Source organism: Balearica regulorum, chromosome 2 (genome assembly GCF_011004875.1).
Source record: "Balearica regulorum gibbericeps isolate bBalReg1 chromosome 2, bBalReg1.pri, whole genome shotgun sequence".
Classification (NCBI taxonomy): domain Eukaryota; kingdom Metazoa; phylum Chordata; class Aves; order Gruiformes; family Gruidae; genus Balearica; species Balearica regulorum.
The window spans coordinates 11,834,136-11,854,543 of NC_046185.1; the positions used below are offsets into that span (position 1 = coordinate 11,834,136).

The 20,408-nt window shown below is 46.6% G+C and overlaps 1 protein-coding gene across 3 annotated transcripts; it reads left to right on the forward strand.

Annotated features, from left to right (window-relative positions):
- The first annotated feature begins 10,260 nt into the window (after positions 1-10,260).
- On the forward strand, positions 10,261-17,420 carry LRATD2 (LRAT domain containing 2). Of its 3 annotated transcripts, none has more exons than XM_075743328.1 (2): positions 10,261-10,396; positions 11,217-17,420. In XM_075743328.1, exon 2 carries the CDS (start codon positions 11,222-11,224, stop codon positions 12,119-12,121), a length of 900 nt encoding a protein of 299 aa, XP_075599443.1. In that variant the 5' UTR covers positions 10,261-10,396; positions 11,217-11,221; the 3' UTR covers positions 12,122-17,420. The 3 variants fall into 3 exon arrangements, with proteins under 3 accessions (XP_075599443.1, XP_075599445.1, XP_075599442.1); XM_075743330.1 differs by lacking the exon at positions 10,261-10,396 and adding an exon at positions 10,516-11,037; XM_075743327.1 differs by lacking the exon at positions 10,261-10,396 and adding an exon at positions 10,516-10,745.
- Positions 17,421-20,408: the final 2,988 nt, after the last annotated feature.

Below are 20,408 nucleotides of genomic sequence, written 5' to 3' on the forward strand. Positions count from 1 at the left end.
CTCTGGGCAATTTATCCCAGTACTTGACCACCCTCTTGGTAAAAAAAAATAATAAAATCTTAAAATTGAATTTTTCAGATTCCAACTTGTGTCTGTTGGGTCTGTCACTGTTCTTCTCGCACTGGGGAGCTCAAAACTGAAGCTGCACTCCAGATGTAATCTCACAAGTGCTGAACAGAGGGGAAAGATCACTTTGCTGGACCTGCTGGCTACACTTTTATTAATACAGCCCAGGATGCAGTTGGCCTCAGAAGGACATGCTTGAGATATGGCTATTATATGGCTTTAATTAGTCTGCACTGGAAACCTAGAAGTGGCAATGTTTCCCTTCTACACTTACAAAAGAAAGTGCAAACAAGATTCTAAAAGGCCACGAATTGTTCAGAGTTCCTCATGGATGAAGAGTGAAATGAAAAAAAAAAGGACAAAGAGCGACATTTCACAAGACTTGTGAATCTTGCTGAGTTTCATTAATACACAAAACTGTTCTGTGTGACACAGTCATGGAGAAACTTCTTTGAACGATCCAAAAATCAGACTGATTTCTCATTTTTCCTGTTGTAATCAAGCTGCAGTTCATGACATCTTATCCTGAAGACATTACCTTCACCTGGATTTTACTGTTAGACTTTTCAACAAAGAAATGGAACAGACTGTAGGAATTCTTTTAACTGATCTTCTACTCTATACCAGCAAATTAACACTGTCCTGCTTATGCTTAGATACTCTTAGGATCAGTAGACTGTAAATGCTAAAAAGGGAGAATACCCAGTAGAATTAGACCATTGAATTAGTGCATCCCTGGAAGTGTGGGTTAGATGAGTGGTCAGTGAGGTGGATTGAGAACTGGCTGAATGACAGAGCTCAGAGGGTTGTGATAAGCGGCGCAGAGTCCAGCTGGAGGCCTGTAGCTAGTGGTGTGCCCCAGGAGTCAGTACTGGGTCTGGTCTTGTTCAACATATTCATCAATGACCTGGATGAGGGGACAGAGCGTACCCTCAGCAAGTTTGCTGACGATACAAAACTGGGAGGAGTGGCCGACACACCAGAAGGCTGCGCTGCCATTCAGCGACACCTGGACAGGCTGGAGAGTTGGGCAGAGAGGAAACAAATGAAATTCAACAAGGGCAAGTGCAGGGTCCTGCACCTAGCAAGGAACAACACCAAGCACCAGTACAGGTTAGGGGTTGACCTGCTGGGAAGCAGCACTGTGGAGAAGGACCTGGGAGTCCTGGTGGACAACAAGCTCTCCATGAGCCAGCAGTGTGCCCTCGTGGCCAAGAAGGTCAACGGTATGCTGGGGTGCATTCAGAAGAGTGTGGCCAGCAGGTCGAGGGAGGTTATCCTCCCCTCTTCTCTGCCCTGGTGAGGCCACATCTGCAATATTGCATACAGTTCTGGGCTCCCCAGTTCAAGAAAGACAAGGAACTACTGGAGACAGTCCAGCAGAGGGGTATGAAGATGATTCGGGGACTGGAGCATCTCTCGTATGAGGAAAGGCTGAGAGAGCTGGGTCTGTTTAGCCTGGAGAAGAGAAGACTGAGAGGGGATCTTGTTACTGCTTACAAATACCTAAAGGGTGGATGTCTAGAGGAAGGGGCCAGACTATTTTCAGTGGTGCCCAGGGACAGGATGAGGGGCAACGGGCACAAACTGGAACACAGGAAGTTCCATCTGAACATGAGGAAAAACTTCACTTTGAGGGTGACCGAGCACTGGGACAGGCTGCCCAGAGAGGTTGTGGAGTCTCCTTCTCTGGAGATATTCAAAACCTGCCTGGACACGATCCTGTGCAACCTTCTCTAGGTGGTCCTGCTTTATCAGGGGGGGTTGGACTAGATGATCTCCAGAAGTCCCTTCCAACCCCTACCGTTCTGTGATTGTGTGAAGACCACAATGCACACAATTTCATTCATCTCCCCTTAAAATCAGTTGGAGTCTTTCTCTCAACTGAACTATGAATTTGATTTAGTTTATAACAACAAATGAAGGATGTTTCAGGTGAAAAATGGGAATTTGCATCTTCCTTAAAGGAGTTTCTTTATATTGCTCATTCTAATACAAAAGCCGCACTGCAAAATGGTTTTGCATTGAAATCACTTTGAATTTAAGGCAGTGGAGATTTAATCTGATTGTTGCAGACACTTACTACAGTAAGTGTTTTGGTCCCTTGGCATGGTGGCCTTACTGCTTTCCAAAAAATAGTGTTCATGTTTTCCCCTACAGATGATTTATCTCTACCCACAGCTTTGCTCATGCTGTTATCTCCTTCATGTGGAACCATAAAACACTGAAATCAGAGCGAGAGAACACCATACTGCACAGAAAGAGCCAAGAAAAGGGATTTGGTGTGGAGCTGACAACTTTAACATATACAGGGACTCTCTGAAATTAAGCGCTGCCTGTAAGCACGAGCATCAAGCCCAGTCTGCAGCTGGTATCACATGTGAGGATAGAAAGCATCAAACTGCTTGGAGTGCTGCCGAGTTGCGACAAGTTCAGAGCCCTGCCCTGAGCCTCCCTCCTATGCTCTGAGAGCCGACGGAGGAGGATGTACTGGAATGGCCAAGGGGCTTCCCTGCAGCAGCTGATGCGATCGTGTCAGACTCCTGCCTAGCAGACAGCCCAGGGAAGGAAAGAGGGGAGGGAGGGAAAGGAAAAAAAAAAGGGGGAATAAAATAGCAATGAACAGCACATTGCTTATGCTGTCCTCTTTCCCCAGTTGGAATCAACCCACATAAGCAGGCAGGAGAACATCTGTCTCCAGAAAGGCAAATGCGTACAGCTGTCAGTTCTAACAGGTATTAAAGTTATTATTATGAGCACACACATCATTATCCAGAGAGCACTTTATAAAGACAACCCAGCAGTGCCATCCAGCAGGCCAGAAGCTTCCTTGACAGTAGATTCTACTAGGAATATGATTTTCATCTAACTAGTTCACAGGATTGAAGGAATAACCATCTGCTCCTTGCTCTCCTGCCACAGGCACTGACAGAAAGGGCTTAGTGGAAGACAAGGATAATACCGATGCTTTCTTACACAAGAAGCACAGTGGCATTTCCTCATGCTCAGCACAGTGGCACTTCCTCTTGCTCACGTGCCTTCTGCGAAGGGGCGGCAGTTGTTTAACAGAGCAGCCACCGTACCTGCTGTTTGTCTGCAAAGCTGAGCAGGTTGTCTCGAGTCGTGTGTTTAACCAAGGCAGAAACTGGTTCTTGGTTGTAGGTAGTAATGAACGGATCCATGGGAGTGACTTCAGCCTGCCTAGGCTCTGCTGGTCCCCTGCAGCCTCTGAGGTCTCAGCAGCATCACTGGTGAGTTACGGGAGAGGGACGCTTGCAGCCAACTGAAAATCACCTCCGCGGAAGGTGTCTGCTGTGCGTGCTGCAGGTAGTTTGCTGCACGTCATTTCCAGAGGCAGGTCTGAGTAAGGAGTCAAGGACCTCCCTGAGCAGTGTGGACGTCAGCAGGCTGATTCAAATTTGGACACTCCTACTGCCTGGAAAAATGTAGCACCTACCTAGCAATTTTCCTCTCTGTCTCCATGGGCCTTGTTAGCAGGCACTCTGAGCACTTCAGGACCTTAATAGGTTTATTTATCTTTTCAGTGCTTCAGTGCAACAGGTAAGAGTAGCTTCTATTCACAAATGGAGGTCAGAGGCCTGAAAGAACAGATCCTCTCTTTTCATTTCTTTAGAAGTATGAATTCATTGCTAAAGCACCCTCGGTGCTCTCAAGGGTGTCATACTGCTCTCACCCAACTTTGCTGATGCCTCGGTCTGCCGGAGAGCGTGTGCAAAGCTGCCTCAGACTGATGCAATCTCCAGCCTGCGAGCTTCCCCGAGTGCTGCCTTAACGCTAACGCCCCAGAGCAGATCCTTCAGCTGCCTGTTCCCTCCTCGTCTTGCTCAGCAAATCCCCGTCCCATAGGTGTACTCATAACACACCTGGGGCAGGTGCAGATTCACTCTGTGCATCCACCTGTGGTGAGAAGTGTGACACGAGGCTCGTGAGAGCCCCGTGCGGAGGGCAAGCTGTGCGCTGTTCCCTTTCCGCATGCCCCCCACCATGCAACAGGTTAGCCCAAGGCCTTCCCCAGTGCAGGTGGCTGCGTACAAACCCCACAGCCGCTCTCCCTGCAGCACTGCAGCCTCAGCAATTGAGAGCAGGAAGGGTATGAGTCCTGCTCTGCTGGATTTGGAACAGGACCAGCGGAAAGCCCTAAACATCACCTTCACAGGTGGTCTGAGGCTTTGAATCTCTGCTGCTTCCCATCGGCTGGGGAAGAAAAATATTAACCTGTTTCCCAATCTAACGGGTGAATGACAAGGTGAATTACCCGCCTGACTCCTGCTCCTCTACCCCGCCACGGACCTGCAGAGATGGTTGTGGGGAGCAGCTGTGGGCAGTACTTCTGGGTCAAATCAGGAAGCATCCAAACATGGGATAAAGACAGCAGACCCCACAGATCCCCAGCTGTGTTACCACTTTGTGGATGGCCACATGTTCTGACATGATCAGCCTCATATTCAACCACAGACACCACTGGTGTCACAGAAGGAGCCACTTTGCTCAATGGTTGCTGTGCTCTTCCTCATTTAAAATGGAGACATGAGCACATAGTCATAGAATCATGGAATCACAGAATCATAGAATAGTTTGGGTTGGAAGGGACCTTAGAAACCATCTAGTTCCAACCACCCTGCCATGGGCAGGGACACCCTCCACTACACCATGTTGCCCAAAGCCCCATCCAACCTGGCCTTAAACACTTGCAGGGAGGGGGCATACACAAGTTCTCTGGGTAGCCTGTAGTCACATCATAGATTTCCTGGAAGGAGTGATGTGTTTACTTCACATTAATACTTAAATGTTTTATTAGCAACATGGCAACAGCCAAAAAGACTCTTTCCCTTTACTAATGGCTTCTGCTTAGGTATTGCAAACCATCACAAGTGTCTCCACCGAATGCAGCAGTCCCACCCTTTGCTGCCCGCATACAAGAGGGGACACAGTGCCATCAAGGCAGCCAGCAGGCCAGTGCCAAAAGACGTTAAAGGAGGAGCTTCTGGGGGAGAAGCTCAGCACGAGAGAGAGAGAGAGAAGAGAGATGCAAGGGACTAGTAGTTCTCATGCTGGAAAGATGAATGTGCTGTAAGACCTTCCTTGTTATGTTTGAAACATAGTTGCTATTTTCTGGAAAAAAACTGGACTGTTTTAATTAAGCTTTGCCTGCTGCTCAAGTCAGTTTGATAGCAATTCCTAAGAATCCAAGCCTCTACTGACATATGAATTAGTTCATTTTTATTTGCTGGAATGCACCAATTAAAATCTCACAGTGGAAGAGCTTCTTCTGAGATACAGCTTGGATGCTTCAGTCAAAAACTCTGGCGCTTTGGCAATCTCAGCAACTTATTTTGCCATGGATCACATTTAGTCACAAATTACAATGTTGAACGTAGTTAACGGACCCATCAGCTTCCAGTGAGTTTTGGAAAAAACAGAGTTTGCTGATGTGATAAACACGGCAGTTAGAATTTCCCCTCTGTTCTCAAGATGCAGGTCTCTCTCTTATCTGCAGCTCCCCTAATTTTCAAGTCTTGAATATATGGTGGGCTACATTATATGGAATACCAAAGTTCATATATATTCAGAAGCACCTCTTGTGGATGTCATCAAAGGTTTACAGACTAAATGCAGATAAAACCTTCCAGACACCAGAGGCTCATTATATCTCTCATGTTATGCCAAATATCATGAATCTCAAGTTTTAGAAATACCATCACTCTCATTATATTTGTCAACATTTTGAGGTGCACAAATCTTCTGGTTATCTGAATTCCCAATATTTCCCCCGGAGACACAAGCAGAGCCAGCAAGTAGCGACAGCTCCATGCTTATTTCACACATAAGCCCTAACTCGAGTCACAAACCAGCTGTGCGCCTTCCTAGGTCACTTCATGAGGCCTGGTTCAACAAAGGTATCGGTATGGCTCCAACACAACAGAAACCAAGAGGAGCTGATACCCAGTAGCACCTGTGCTACACCAGTCATGCAGGACATGTGAGACCCAGAGGCCCAATGTCTTCCTGAGAAAACAGGAACAAAACTCTTCCATGAGCACATCCTAAAAGCAAAACTTTCAGATCTTTCTGGTGGGTCTGTCTGAATGACTCCTGATTAAGATATTGCATGATTGTGAGACATCTGAATATTCATTAGAGAGGACCTCAAAGCACTCTCATCCCCTTCCTGCATCTGATCTAAGAGCCATTGTCATTCTTTTCTTTTTTTTTAACAGACTGACTGAATGGGTATTTAATGAGCCCATACAAAGCTGAACAGCTTCCGTGGGACAGAGAGAGCACGACTTGCTCAAAAATAGCCTACAGTCTGGTGGCTGTCAGTACTCTCCTGGGAGATATCGGTTCAAGTTCCTTCAGTGAGATGAGAGACTTCAACCTTGGTCTTTCACACCCCAAGGAAGTAATCTGAAATATTAATGCTTTTTATTAACTGACATGGCACCATTTCCTCTCGTGTGTGAGAAACAGCCAACCTCATTAAAGCACTTAACCTTGGGAGAGCATTAGGCTGTGTAACATGAGTGAAAGGAAGCACCATTTTCCAACAGCTATGAGGACGCTAACTCTATGTCCTATTCCCCACCAGCTACCTCAGGCATGCCAGCTTTGATGAATTTCATTTTAGGTGGCATTCCTGACTTTACAAGAATTTGGTGCTGGACTCAGGCATGCAGCTTCCACTGGAGGACAAAGAGGCAACAAACAAAATGTTCAAATTCTGAATCCAGATTTCCTTGGTGGACTTAGCTATGGCTTTCACGGAAGGATACCATCCGTCAAGGAGCTCTCAGGTCACACGTTTCCTTCAATTATGGGCATGATTGATTTCTACAGAACTCCATGGAAGAACTTCCAGGGACTTCACGAGGAAGTGGTTTATTCCTCTGGTGTTCCTAATTCCGCCATGGTGTTTAAACATTTCAGTTTGCTAGATCTATGATGCAGTTGAGTGCATACGTGCCAAATGGAGCATAGTTTATCTCAGTTCTCATAAAACTCTACTGAAAAAAGAAATGGAAGCTATTAAATAATTCAAGGGTGTCATAGCCACCAGCTGGCTGAATACCTGTAAAACACAACATGCTTACAGAACAAGAGACTAAACCTTGTCTTACTCAGAAGCACTGTTCTCTAAGAAAAAATATTTATGTATAACAAAAAGACTTGTTTCTTCTCATACTGGATATCTTTTAATAACAATAACAATGGGAACACAGCATTTCACATCCAAGTAAGGATGAATAGTGATTTCAAATTAACATCACTTTTTTAATCTCTGGGTGTAAGAGTTGTGTAAGGCTAAAGATAAGATAGCATTGGGGCAACAAAATATCTTTGACACCTAATTCTCAAAACTAGAGAGCTTAAGTTGAAAGCAACCAGAGCCAGCACTACAAAGGTTCCTGGATCATATCAGCTAGCATGGTATTTTTATGATGTGAAACTAGGTATGTGTTGCCGCACTCAACAATAGATTGAGAGCATATGGATGTGCAAACTCAGCTGGGAAAGTGTTGGAGGGCCGTACAGAGCAGGGGGAGCCAGACTTCACGAGCCCTGCTTCCTCGCGGTCTTTGCGGGGACTCAGGTGGGGGAGTTGCCTGAAGTGGACCAGCCTCACAACCACACCTGGGTTTTGTCTAGGGTGGAGTTTTCACTCCAAAAGAGAATCTGCAAGGAACAAATACTTATGCAATCTGGATGAGCAAGTGACTGGGACCTGAGAGTGACCCCAGGGAGGAACCATATTTAACAGTGTGGGCATCCCTGTTGACCTTCGGAAGTGTTGAAACACAGCTGTAACTGTGGTACCCACAGCGTTCCCTCTGCGGCACGTGCACAGTAGCTGAGTATCTCACAATTGGATTGCAAATGCCAGCACACTGAGCAAGGAGTCACCTAATCAAGGAGCCTCCAATAGCAAGGTCAGAGGTGTGTCTTCAACTCTGCCCTACTGTTTAGGTTTCAAGCAACTGTGCAACCATTCCTCCCTCCATTCCAGATCCACAGGCTGGATTATCTTTAGCAGATAAGCACCAAGGTAATTTTTTTCAAAAGCTATGCAAGAGGTCATTGCTCTCCTTAAAAGCATAGTGACCGAGATAGCATGTCACTGCCACCAGCCCTCATCTCTTGCGCCCGTGGAGTTTAGCTGCTTTGAGGCTTAGAGGTTAAGCACGCAAAAGTTTTAAGCATTGTAATTTTAGGCACCAGCCCAGGTGATACATACGCACAGTAAGTCCTTGGTGGATTTTCCACCCAATGTCTTATCTGCAAGTGCAGTACGCCATTATATATGTGTTTTATGACACAAAAATACTTGCCCATGGTTTCTGATCCTAGAAAGCAGCAGATTGATCAGAGAATGTGGATTCTGAGGAGCAGTCATTGAAAGGAAGCTCAAAGAGATCAAAGAGATCAAAGCAGCTGACAAGGTGCAGAAAATTAAGCACTGGGGTGAGTTGAAGCAGACAGGAAAAAATGAGAGAACAAGATAGAGAGCTGCAAATATGTGTGGATGTGCGTGCACGCACACACGAGTGACTCCTCTGGGCAATGCAGAGTTTCTGCTCCTGCACAAGACACAACTTTCCACATATTGCAGCAGATTCAAAAGGAAACTTGGACTTCACACAGGGCTGCCAAACCATTTTAGCCATGAAATGTAACTGCTCCGAAGATAGTAAGGTATGGTGCTGAGACAGAGCTTCCAGTACAAATGGGAGAACACAAAAAAGTCACACACTTCTGTGTTCAGTCTAGCTCCTCCTTTTAGTATACTCTCACCTTTACACATGGCCATCCTTAATCACTAAAGCAATTTCACAAAGCTCTGACTATGAAGCAGGGCCCTCTTTTGTCCAACAGCAGCTACAGAGAGGAACTGTACAGTGAAACAGGCAGTGCTGAAAAATGACATCTACTTTAAACACATTTTGGAGGTTTGATCAACTAGGATTGGTCCAGTCCTGCAGCTGGAGTATGTCTAGTTTGGCTGAATGTGAAAGGAATGTGTGTGTGCTGTTAAAAACAACACTGGGATGCAAACCGAAGTGTGTGTGTGTTGGGGGTGGGTGTTTGGGAGACTCATTTTGGAAGCGTCTAGAGTCCTGACGTGCTTTTCAGTTCTCTAAAATGCTCCCATAAACATAGTCACCAGGTAAATTCAAAACAAAAAGGTCCTGATCCAGCTGCTGCGATTGCTTGCAGCTGCCCCACCATCCCAAGCAGAGGTGAGTGCGTGTCTCCGCAGCCCCAGCAATTCTCTCCACCCCAAGGGACAGGTCTGTATTTGAAACCACAGAGGCATATAATCTGATGGAAACGGGATTCTGTGAGTTCGTGGGCAGTGCCCAGCACCCCAGTAACGCTACATTTGTTCCTTCACTTGCCACTGTTCAGTGAATCCTCAAAACAGCCGCGTGCGGTGGGGTTTACAAATTACAGGACAACGGACAAAGGGAATACATGAGACAAAATTAAAGACATTACTCGTAGCTCTCATAAATTATCTCTGTAGTGTATTTTAACAGCATGGATTTACCGGTGCATGCTAAAATAGTAAAAATAATAAACCCACCTAGCAGACTAACTGGGCATTAATGAAAAAGCAGATTATTGTTTTGCATTCTCCAAAACACAGAAAGAAAAATACTCCCAACGGTTCTGATAATGCCTTTCCGGGGGGAAAGAATCATAATCTTCTATATTGAAAAAGAGAGTGATTTCTTGCAGGCGGAAAGAAAAGAAATTAATAAAACTAATTACACGCTTCGCTCATGGAGGAACCGAAGGCACTAAGTCAGCCCAGGAGAGCCTCTGACTCTTTGATTTTGTTCGCTTTACAACTTTCCTGTTATTGTTTGCGGCCCCAAAGAGGCACCTCCCGGCGCCCCGGCGGGGATTGCGCGGAGAGGGGCTGCGGGGCCGGCGGTTCCCGCCGCGGGCAGTTGCGCGCCCCTCCGCGCCCCGGGGTGATTGCCACGGCCCCGCATCGAAGCTTTGCGTCGCCTCTCGGTGCTGTCCCGGGCAAACTCCGGCTCCCACTTGCTTTGCTTTCCTCCCCCCCCCCCCCCCCCCCCAAACTGGCGGGTTAGGCTGCCTTATGGCACCGTTCCCTTAAAGGGGCCGTGTGTGTGTGTGCGAGTTCGTGTGCGAGTGTGTTGCACACATGCTCCCGCCGCCAAGCGCCGCGAAGAGCTTTGCAGCCGCGGCGCCGAGAGCCCTGCTGCCCGACCTCCGCTTGCAAATCAGCCTCGGCGGGGAGCAAAGCGCTTGGCGTGTAGGAGAGAGGAGAGGGAAAAAGGTGCAGGGAGGAGGAAAGGGAGGGGGGGAGGAAGGAGACGCCGGGGGGGGGGGGGAGGGAGAAACGGGGAAAAAAAAAAAAGAGCTGCCTCTTTAAATGCTGGGGGCTGAGCCCTCGCCGGGGCGTCCGCAGCCGGATCCGTCCTCCCTCCCCTTGGCCGTGCCTCTCCGGCGCTTGTTGCACAGCCCCGAGTGCCGGCAGCGCGGCGCACGGACGCTGCTGCTGCGCGGGGAGCGCGGAGCCGGGCCGGGGCCATGATCCAGCCGCGCTGCGCACCGAGCCCCAGCAGCCGCACCGCCGCCCGCTCGCCCTAGAGCCGCTCCCGGCGCCGCGCAGCCTTCCCCGCCGGGTAAGTTTGCAGCCGCCCGGTGCCGGGGGAGGGCGCGGTGGGGAGGCGCACCTGGCCGGCAGCCCGGCACGGCTCGGCTCGGCACGGCGGCGGGCAGGTGCGCTCCTGTGCGGCTTTCGGGGGGCGCAAGTCGGCCGTCCGCAGCTCGGACCTCCAGACCTCCCCCGGCGTTTGCAGCCCCCCCTCTAACAGGTGACTCGGTGCTTGCCCTCTCCCCCGGCGGCTCCTGCGCCTTCCTCCTCCTCGCTGCCGCTTAACAGGTGGTGGTGCCGCCTCGCCATCCTCTGTGCAGGTAGGGGGTTCCGCACCCTCCTGCGGCCACCGCTGCCCCCTCCCCGAGGGGCTCTCGCAAGGGCTGTGTTGCAGCGGGGAGAGGTGGGGTGCGTGTGCAGGCTGAGCCCTGCTCTGCCACCCCGCTGCTTCTCACCCCGCGCCCGCCTTCATGGCCCCGCTGTGTGTCTGTCGTTGCAGCGGGCATGGGGAACCAGGTGGAGAAGCTGACCCATCTGAACTACAAGGAAGTTCCCACGGCCGACCCGACAGGTATGGACAGAGATGAAGGGCCCAGGATCGGGGTCTCGTACATCTTTTCAAATGATGATGATGACCTGGAGCAGCAGCAGGATTCAGTGCACGACTTGGGGGGTGAGCACCCTGCCTTGCAGCCCTACGATCCCCAGCTGCATGAGGTGGAGTGCTCAGTCTATTACCGGGACGAGTGTATTTACCAGAAGAGCTTTTCTGAGGAGGACACACTGCCAGAGGAGGGTGATGAAGGTGGTGGGGGGCATCTGAGCACCTACACCCCGGAGAACCTGCTGAATAGATGCAAACCGGGTGACTTGGTGGAGTTTGTGTGCCAGGCCCAGTACCCACACTGGGTGGTCTATGTCGGGGATTTTCAAGTTGTGCACCTGCATAGGCTGGAGGTGGTGAACAGCTTCCTCACCGATGCCAGCCAGGGCAGACGGGGCCGCATTGCCAACCAGCTGTACCGCTACAAACCCCTCAGCCCAGCCGTGGTGGTGCGCAACGCCCTGGAGCAGGTGGGTTGCAAAGACCGGGACTTGAGCTGGAGAAACTCTGAGTGTTTTGCTGCCTGGTGCCGGTACGGCAAGCGGGAGTTTAAAATCGGCGGGGAGCTGCGCATAGGCAAGCAGCCCTACCGATTGCAGATACGGCTGGGTGACAAGCGCAGCCACACGCTGGAGTTTCAGAGCCTGGAGGATCTGATTATGGAGAAGAGGAGAAATGACCAGATTGGTAGGGCTGCTGTGATCCAGGAGCTCTCCAGCCACCTGCAGGCAGCAGAGGAGGAGGAAGAGGAGGAGGAAGACCATCATCATCATCCAGGTGCTCAGACTGCTGTGGAGTAGCAGCCTCAGCACCACCACGCTGCTTAGCCTGGGTGATGGGGATTAAAACTGAAGGCTGCGAAATTGAGCTGTTATAAGCCCTTTGGGCCACTTTGGTGCAGCTTCATTCCAATCACATGTGAAAGGAAGGGGGAAAGCTGATTAAGTGTCTGTGCTTTAGTGCTTAACTCCTTCAGTGCTTGATGATAAAACCACTGACTTATTCGTAGAGGATAAAACTCAGGGCAATTCTACCCCTCTCCACTCTCACCTCTTTCCCTTCCTCTCTTCCCTCTTTGTGCATAACCTTCTGCTCAACCATCTGCCGGTAGGCCTGACCCTACAAGATGCTAAATGCCTTTGACATCTACTTATCAGCAGAAGTTAAGAGTATTTAATACTATTAAGAAGGAGCCATCAACTTTAAGGACATGGCCATGTAGCTCTGAGCATGTCATTAGTTTGGTAGCTGAGAAGCAGGAGGATATTGTTTTTCCTTCTCTTCCCGTTTCTTTTCAGTTGTGGCTTCTGTTGGTATTGCAACAAGCTGCTTGCTTGCCTGGTGCAAGGCTTTATGAATTGGTAGCCAGCCCCCGGAAGGTGTAAAGGAGAAATTTCCCCTAATTTTAATGGGTGCCTTCTTCATTGATAGGAAATTGCTGGTGGGCTGGGGGACCTCCTCCTTTGCTATCAGTGTGTGGCTTTGAGGACAGAAGATGTATTTATTGCTTACCAGTCCCAGGGGAGGAGGAAGTTTGCAACCCTGATTAAGGAGTCTGCGCACTGGTGTGTGCTGGGACTCTTGCAAGCAGATACTGAGCTATGCCAGCGCTCGTTGCAGGCTGCCTGGCTTCCCCTAAAGCAAATGGCAGAGCTCCCAATTACATCTGTGGTACACGTCAAGGCAGTAGAAGCAGGTTGCTCCTGTGATGTGCAAGACTATTTCTTGAGTAAGCTGTCCCTTGGGAGGATGCCCTCTTGGCTGGGTGCTCCTGGTGATGAGCATCTCGCATGTTCTGCACCACAGTAAACACAACTGTGACGGGAAGTGATGGGAGGGAGCACAGGCTGGAAGGCATCGCAGGCAGGGGGTTTTGGGTGTTCCTTTTTTCCTTCCTTACTGCAAAGCAATTTCCTCTTCATTAGGGATTTCATGTTTACTTTTTTGCTAATTTTTATGGTATGCAGCTGAGCTATAGCATTAGAGAAAAGGAGAGGACATGCCTCTAAAGTTGTTGCACAAGTCCCTTGTTAAACAGGAGGGGAGGGGGAGTGTGGTGCTGCCTCCCTTGAATATTCCCTGAACTTGTTTTCAACTCTTGAACTGGTCTCCCACACAGGCAGCGCTGTCAGATCTTTGTCCTGGGTTCTGAAGTGTGGGAGCAAATGCTGATTTGGAGGCAGTTTCTAATGCAAAATTCCTTCCCCTTAAAGCACAATGGTGACGAGGTGAACTTGAAGATAAGCTTGAGTTCATTTAAATAATGGAAACTAACAGTGTGATGTAAACTTGAGGCATAGTTAATACTGTCTTCCCTGCAGTTGTTTACAGTTATACCACAAATAGTAAAGTACTCCATGTCCTTTTCACCCCTGAGACGGGAGCAAAGTTTGTCATTTAAGAATAGGTAGATACTGGCTTTTGATTAGTCAAGACTATATGAAGCAACTTTGCCAATGTGATCCAAATAGATTGTGGTGTTGTGTTTTCTGCCTAAAATACACAAGCTAGGAAAAACCTGTGAAAGACTATTTCATCCTTACTTCAGGAGGAAAAATAACTTTTAGGGTTATGCAAATACACCATATACTGTTTCCTTAATGATCGCATGCTCTCATTTTGGGCTGTGAAATACCCAAATCCAAAGGAGAATTTAACACCAAGCTCCCTTAGAATGCTATAGCTCAGGTGTCTGCACTGTTTCTTTTTTTTTTTTTTTCCCCCCTCCAATATGCAATTGAGTTATACTCAAGTTACTGTGGTCATCAAGCAGATGTGCAACCTTGCTTTGAGAGCATAACTACCCATATCTAACTGTAATAGGGTTAATATGTGGATGTCTGCACACAGTTTTTATACAACTACTCGTAACCACTAAAAGCTGAAATGATCACTGAAACAGTCTGAAAAAGAGTGAAGGAGAATCTCTCTGTACTCACTGATACGAGACAGCTGAGATTATCTAGACCATGAGTAAATGTCTGGCTGTGGTTTCTTTCATACTGAAACCTTGTACATAACAAAGTTTATTTCGCTGTAATATAGGTATGTAAAATAATATTTTCTTACAGATATTTTTGAAAGTTAACAAAAATAATAATCCCTTCATAACCTTGCATTTGAAAGTAAGTTGTTATGCACATTATTTTCCAGTCCTCTGAATGGGTTTATTTTTCATTAGTGATCTAAAGTATATTCTAGGTCATAAAGTATAGAAACTGCTATAAATGTCAAATATTATGTATCTACAGGGTACTAAACAGTAAACTGGTTGTGAAAATATTTTTCCCTTGTGTCTGAAACATCAGAACTATGACACTCAGCCATTTCTTTCCGAGATAGCCTGCGTAGTCTGGCTTTTTCTGGTTTGTTTGGTTTTTTTTTCTTCTTCCACTTTTTGCTGTATAAAAAAAGGACCAAATTTGCTTGGCAATGGAGAGCAAAGCTTCTTTGACCAACTGAAGTCATATCTTGTGCTGATCTTGGTGCTTCTCTGTACCGGTCATGCCTTTTGGGATAAAATTCCCACACAGGCATGGGGCCTTAGCAAAGAATCCCAGCGCTTGCACTGCCTTGCTAGGACGGAGTGGAGGGGGGAGCTTGCCTCACAGCAAAGCAGAGTCTAGTGTGCCGTCTGCTGTGTCGTAAAGCCTATATGCTCTTCTGAACACCTGTATATCCCAGGTGTCAGTATCTAGAATAGCTATTTGGAATCCTTAAATTTCTCTGCAAGCTATGTTTGAGGACTTATTCTGTCTCCTGCCGTTCCATTATGTGCACCAGTAGAAGAGGTGGGGGGAAAGCCTGGAATTTTTTTATTTAGTCTGGAAGAGGGATACCTCCATACAGGGATTTCTTATTCCAGCAGATAGATGCAACTGTTGAATCTTTAACAGATCGGACCTTTTTCCCTACCTGTTGATTAGGAAATGTTACTTAATAGGTGCTACTAAACACCACTGCAAAGGTTTCTAAGCAGTCTGTTTTTAAAGCCACAGACCGTAATGAGCTGGATGTGACAACAGGAATTGCTGTAGAAGCACATCACAACTGCTTAGTTTCTTGTCTTTGCTGTATTTTACTTCTAGAGCTTGATTTTAAAGAGAAAGATCTCCCAGGAAAACAGACTTTTTGTTGTGTATGTGTCTATTTCAAGGCTTTTGTGTAGATCACAAAAGAGAGGAGAAAAGAATAGATAAAAGTGGTCTTCTCTGCAGCTTTTTAACATACAGAAATTCGGGTGTGATTCTTCTGCAAAACTTCTGGTTCAGCAAAGATCCTAAGCCTATACCGAAGTTTGAAGTTGTGAGTAGACCCTACCTTGAGCCACTTGCAAATCAGTATAACTATTCACGTGCTTGAAGCTAAGTGTGTATTTACGTTTCTTTGTGAATAAGGGCCTGGAATTTCAATCTGAGGTCTCTGGTGGGAGCATGGAGGATCTGAAGTTGCATAATCACGGGGGGCGGGGGGGAACAAGTAGTGCTGTGAAAGCTGTTTCTCAAAGGGCCTCTTGTCCAAACAAGGCTCGTGGAATCCAGCCCAAAACTTTGGCCTCAGTTTCCCCCTGGAAATCCAGGAGCTGCACTGATTTGGTGAGAGAGGTGTATTACACAGTAGTTGTAAACCAACCTGATGATCGTGCCGCAGACTGTTCTCCGATATCTTTGTCTGTCTTGTCAGGCTCGAACTTTCCCTTGCGTTCTTAACATTTAAAGTTAATATCATTTGTTTTAAAAGCCCTTTGATTGCGCAAACACTTAATCATCTATATGAATTTACTCATTTGGGCATACCTACTGCTACTGATAGGATGACTGCTGTGAATATCATTATGCTCATGTTAAGGCTGGCAAGACTAAGCCCCAGATGTGTAGATGTAGCTCCAGCTAGGAAATGTAGATGAGCAGTCTTATTTCCCTGGAGTACTGGTATGTTTGATGCAAATACTGTCTTGGAAAAGGCTTTATAGTAAAACCTACAATTATCCCTTGATTGAGTAATTTTAAAAACAATTTAGACATTCACCTTCCATGGCAGTGAACAAGGACAGAAACTGAAGACTATTTCAAGTTATCCCTGATTCTGTGTGAATGCAAAGTATTGATTACAGCAACTCTCTAGAGCTCACCTGGCCAACTAGATAGGCATTTGCAGGGTAGGCAGGGAAAAATACCCGAAAGATAATTCACAAATTTTATTTTCTTACTTGGAAAAATATATTCTTCAGACCGAAGGACCCTAGACTATGGAGGTAAATTTCCATTGTTTTGTATAAATGAAACCGTAGACAAACTTCCTCAGTTTTGTTCATTTAAATTCAATATTCCATTCTCAGTACTAAAATAGGTAATGTGATGAATATATTTCAGATTTTGAATGTAATGGTGGTTTTCTTTTTCTCTGCTCCTTTGGTTAAGCTTCACCAAAGGTCTGTCCTTGGGTGTGTGAAGTGTGTTGTCCAGTGGTTTCCCACCTGTGCTTTTCTGACAGTTAACAGCACCAACCATAATTCTAACAGCCATGTAGGAACAAAATTTTTTTGAAAGCAAAATTTTAATTTTATATAACAAATCAGAGACTAGTAACTAAGTAGAGGTAGGAAATACATTCTTTCCAACAGCAGTTTCTATTTGTAAGAAATCTACTGTTAATTATGTGTTGACTACTCTTATAAATCAATGTGCAGTGATAAGGCCAGGTGTATTGTATAATGGGCTTAGTTTCAGATTAGATTTTTTTTTTAAACGGTGGATAGGAAGAAATCAGGGTGACTTCAAACACTGGTGGTTTAGATGGTTTTTTTTTGCATTAATACTGAATTAGAAGCTTTCTTTAAATGCACACTTGAAATTCCTGACACTGTAACCCTTCATGGAATCATCCACAATAACAAGTGTAATCACAAAATATGATTTTTTTTCCACCATGAGCATTTTCTGTAAGCTGTCTTTTGTCAGTAAATGTTGAATTGTTAGTGCAAATATCTTCTTTTCCTGAGAAAGAAGTACAGATCATTGATTGTACCATTTCCTTCAAAATGAAGGGCATTGCATAGTAAATAGTAAAAAAGAAATAAAAGATTTATAGTATCTTTTACAACCTTTCTTTCTTTTATTTGTTTTTTGAACGGTGTGGTTTTTTCCACGGCTTTTTTGAAATCTAGTGATTTCTCTGGATGGATGCATCAGACACAAAACAATCAATGTTTTTACTGACTTCACATGTCAGATCAAATTCTAACTCTATGGTCATATTCTTGCTCTAAAGAGAGAGGAAGAATAATCTCTATACAAGGCCAGACCATCAGCTGCTCAATGGGCAATAGCAGTATTAAATCTGATGAGGATCTGGCCCATAATTTAATATTAAAAGTGGAAAATTAATTCAGCAGAAGATCATATAGTATTAGTTGGCACCTGGGCTTGTCTTGTCTGCCAGCAACTGCTAAAGGAACAGATGTAGTGTCTGCAAGAGGGAGAAACGAGAGAACATCAGAACTCACAGGGAGTTTTTGGAAAATCTGTACAACTGTTCAGTTTGTGTGATGTTTTGTCTCATGAAGGCTCCAGGGATGGAGTGGGATCTATGTGCTACCTGCATCAGGCGCAGGGACACTTCTTAGTGCAGATGATGAAGGTTGTTCATTGTAGTAAGACATTACATCCATAGGGTAATGGTTCTTAATTCATCAAAGCCTTCCACTGTGCGCACATCCACAGTGACAAAAAAGCGATACAACAAACAAACCGAACTTCTCCCTGAGATCCTGACCAGAAAGAGCTATTTACATCTCACACAAAAGCACCGAGTCAGCTCAAGCAAGAATACTTTGAGTGAAACCATCCCGAGGAAATTTAGCTGCAACAAGATGAGACTTCTGCTGAAAGTACCAGTGGAGATCTTAGCTCTTCTGGGGGTTGCAGCTGTCCCTGACAGCCTTCTTACAGGTGTGACAGAGTGAGACAAATTCTTATAATAGAGGCAGCAGCTTTTAAGGTTCAGGGCCGCAGGTGGGATTCCACCATAACATTTAATTTCTAGCTCTGGCATGGACTTAGGTGACTTTGAACAAGATGTATGAGGCACCCAGCTGTGCTCTATGTGACTGCAAGAGTACCTGAATTTTCTGGTATCTGATATTAGATCTGAACAAGAACATGAAAAACCAAAAGTGCGAGTTGTGTGACTGAACTGATACCTGAAAATCCTTCTCACCTGCCACCTAGCACTGGAGGCCACTAAACTCTGAAGTTTGGTTTGGTTATTTTTTTTCTTCTTTATTTATTTACCACAGTGTTTCCAGAATCTTGAGCTTTTGGGCCTTTTCCTCACGCAGAAGCTTCTCCTAGTACATAAGCAGCTTGTGACTTCTTTCACAGCCTGTGCCCATAGGGAGGGAGATCCAGCAAGCAGGATCCTGCCTCACATCCCAGGGGCTGCTCCCAGAATGTACATGACCTCAGATACCAGAGGAGCTTCTTAAAAAGGCCACTTGTACTGTCCTTTTATTTCAGAACACACCCGAGCTAGAAATAGGTTAATGTAAAATGCATTTACAGGGACATGGGCTGTGATGGGGTCTCTGCACTCCTGGCTGGCTGCTCTGAGCCACTGGACTTCTGCAGAGAGGTTCACTCTTCAGTTCCCTCTTCTCTGCACTGTGGATCATTTCCAGCAGAACATGCTTGAAAGTCCTCACCCCACAAAAGCCTGGAAGTGATAGGAAGGTTGAATACCCGTTATCCCCAGGCAGAAGAAGAAATCAATTTTCAGTCTTCCTCCATCCTGAAACTATGCTCACATCTCTAGGATACTGTACAAAGGAAGGCTGCCTACCACTAACACCTCCTCAGGTTGTGTTTATAAAGGAAGGCGGTCTGAGTTTTAATTTGGAAAAGTGGTTGCCTTGTACTTTCTTCCTAAGAGCTCTGTGCTGCAGCAGGAAGCTGTTCCTGTTAGCCAAGAGTAAGGTGCCCAAGCACTAGAAGGGGAGACGGGGACATGGAGCAGGGAACAGCAGACTCGCAGCATCACAGAAAATCCTTAAGGGTGGGAGGGACCTCTGGAGATCATCTAATCTACCCCTTGCTCAAAGCGCAGGCAACTAGAGCAGTGTGCTCAGGGCTGCATCCAGTCGGATTTTAAATAACTCCAATGATGGAGACTGATGACCTCTCCAAGCAACGTTCCATCTCTTACATGCTTTTTTTAAAGTGTTTGAGTTTTGTCAAGAACTCCTTGATAATCCATGGCACCTTTGCTTGACTTCTTGCACAGAGGGATGGACTGTTCTGGAGCTTGGAGGAGGGGATTGATGAACATCAACCAGGTGTTATGGACCTCCTCTCCAGCACTCTGTCCATGGGATTCTTCAAAGCAGGTCCCTGAGCAGGCCAAAGTCTGCTTTCCTGAAGTCCAGGTTGTGATCCTGCTATTTACCTTGTTCCCGCCTCTGAAAATCATGAACTACACTCTTGTGGTAACTGCAGCCAAGGGTGCCCCAGACCTTCCCATCCCCAAACAGTTCTTCCTTGTAAGTGTGCTCCAGAGAGCATCACCCCTCATTGGCTCCTTGATCCTGTGTCAGGAAGTTGTCATCAATATACGCCATAAACCTCCTGGATTGCTTGTGCCCTGCTGTGTTGCCCCTCCAGCAGATACGAGAGTGGTTCAGGTGCCCCATGAGGAGCAGGGCCTCCAATCATGAGGCTCTTGTCCACTGAAGAAGGCGTCATTTACTTCTTTCCAGTCATATGTAGCAGCCACCCACCACAACGTTGCCCACATTGGTCTGCCTGCTAACCCTGACCCATAAACTCTCAGCAGGTTTATCACCCATCCCCATGCAGAGCTCCATGTATTCCTGCTGTTTTCACGTAAATGACAAGTTCACCTCCTCGCCATCCCAGTCTGTCCTTCCTACAGAGCCTGTATCCATCCATTGCAGCCTTCAGTTGCGTGAGTTATCCCTCTACATCTCTGTGATCCCAGTGAGATCATAACGCTGCAACTGCACGCAAGCCTCCAATTCCTGTCATCTTCACGCTGCATGCATTAATGTAGAGGCACTGCAGAGAGGCCCCC

What these genes read in the sequence shown, in the direction of transcription:
- LRATD2 (XM_075743328.1), top strand. Translation starts at nt 11,222, where the DNA reads ATGGGGAACCAGGTGGAGAAGCTGACCCATCTGAACTACAAGGAAGTT.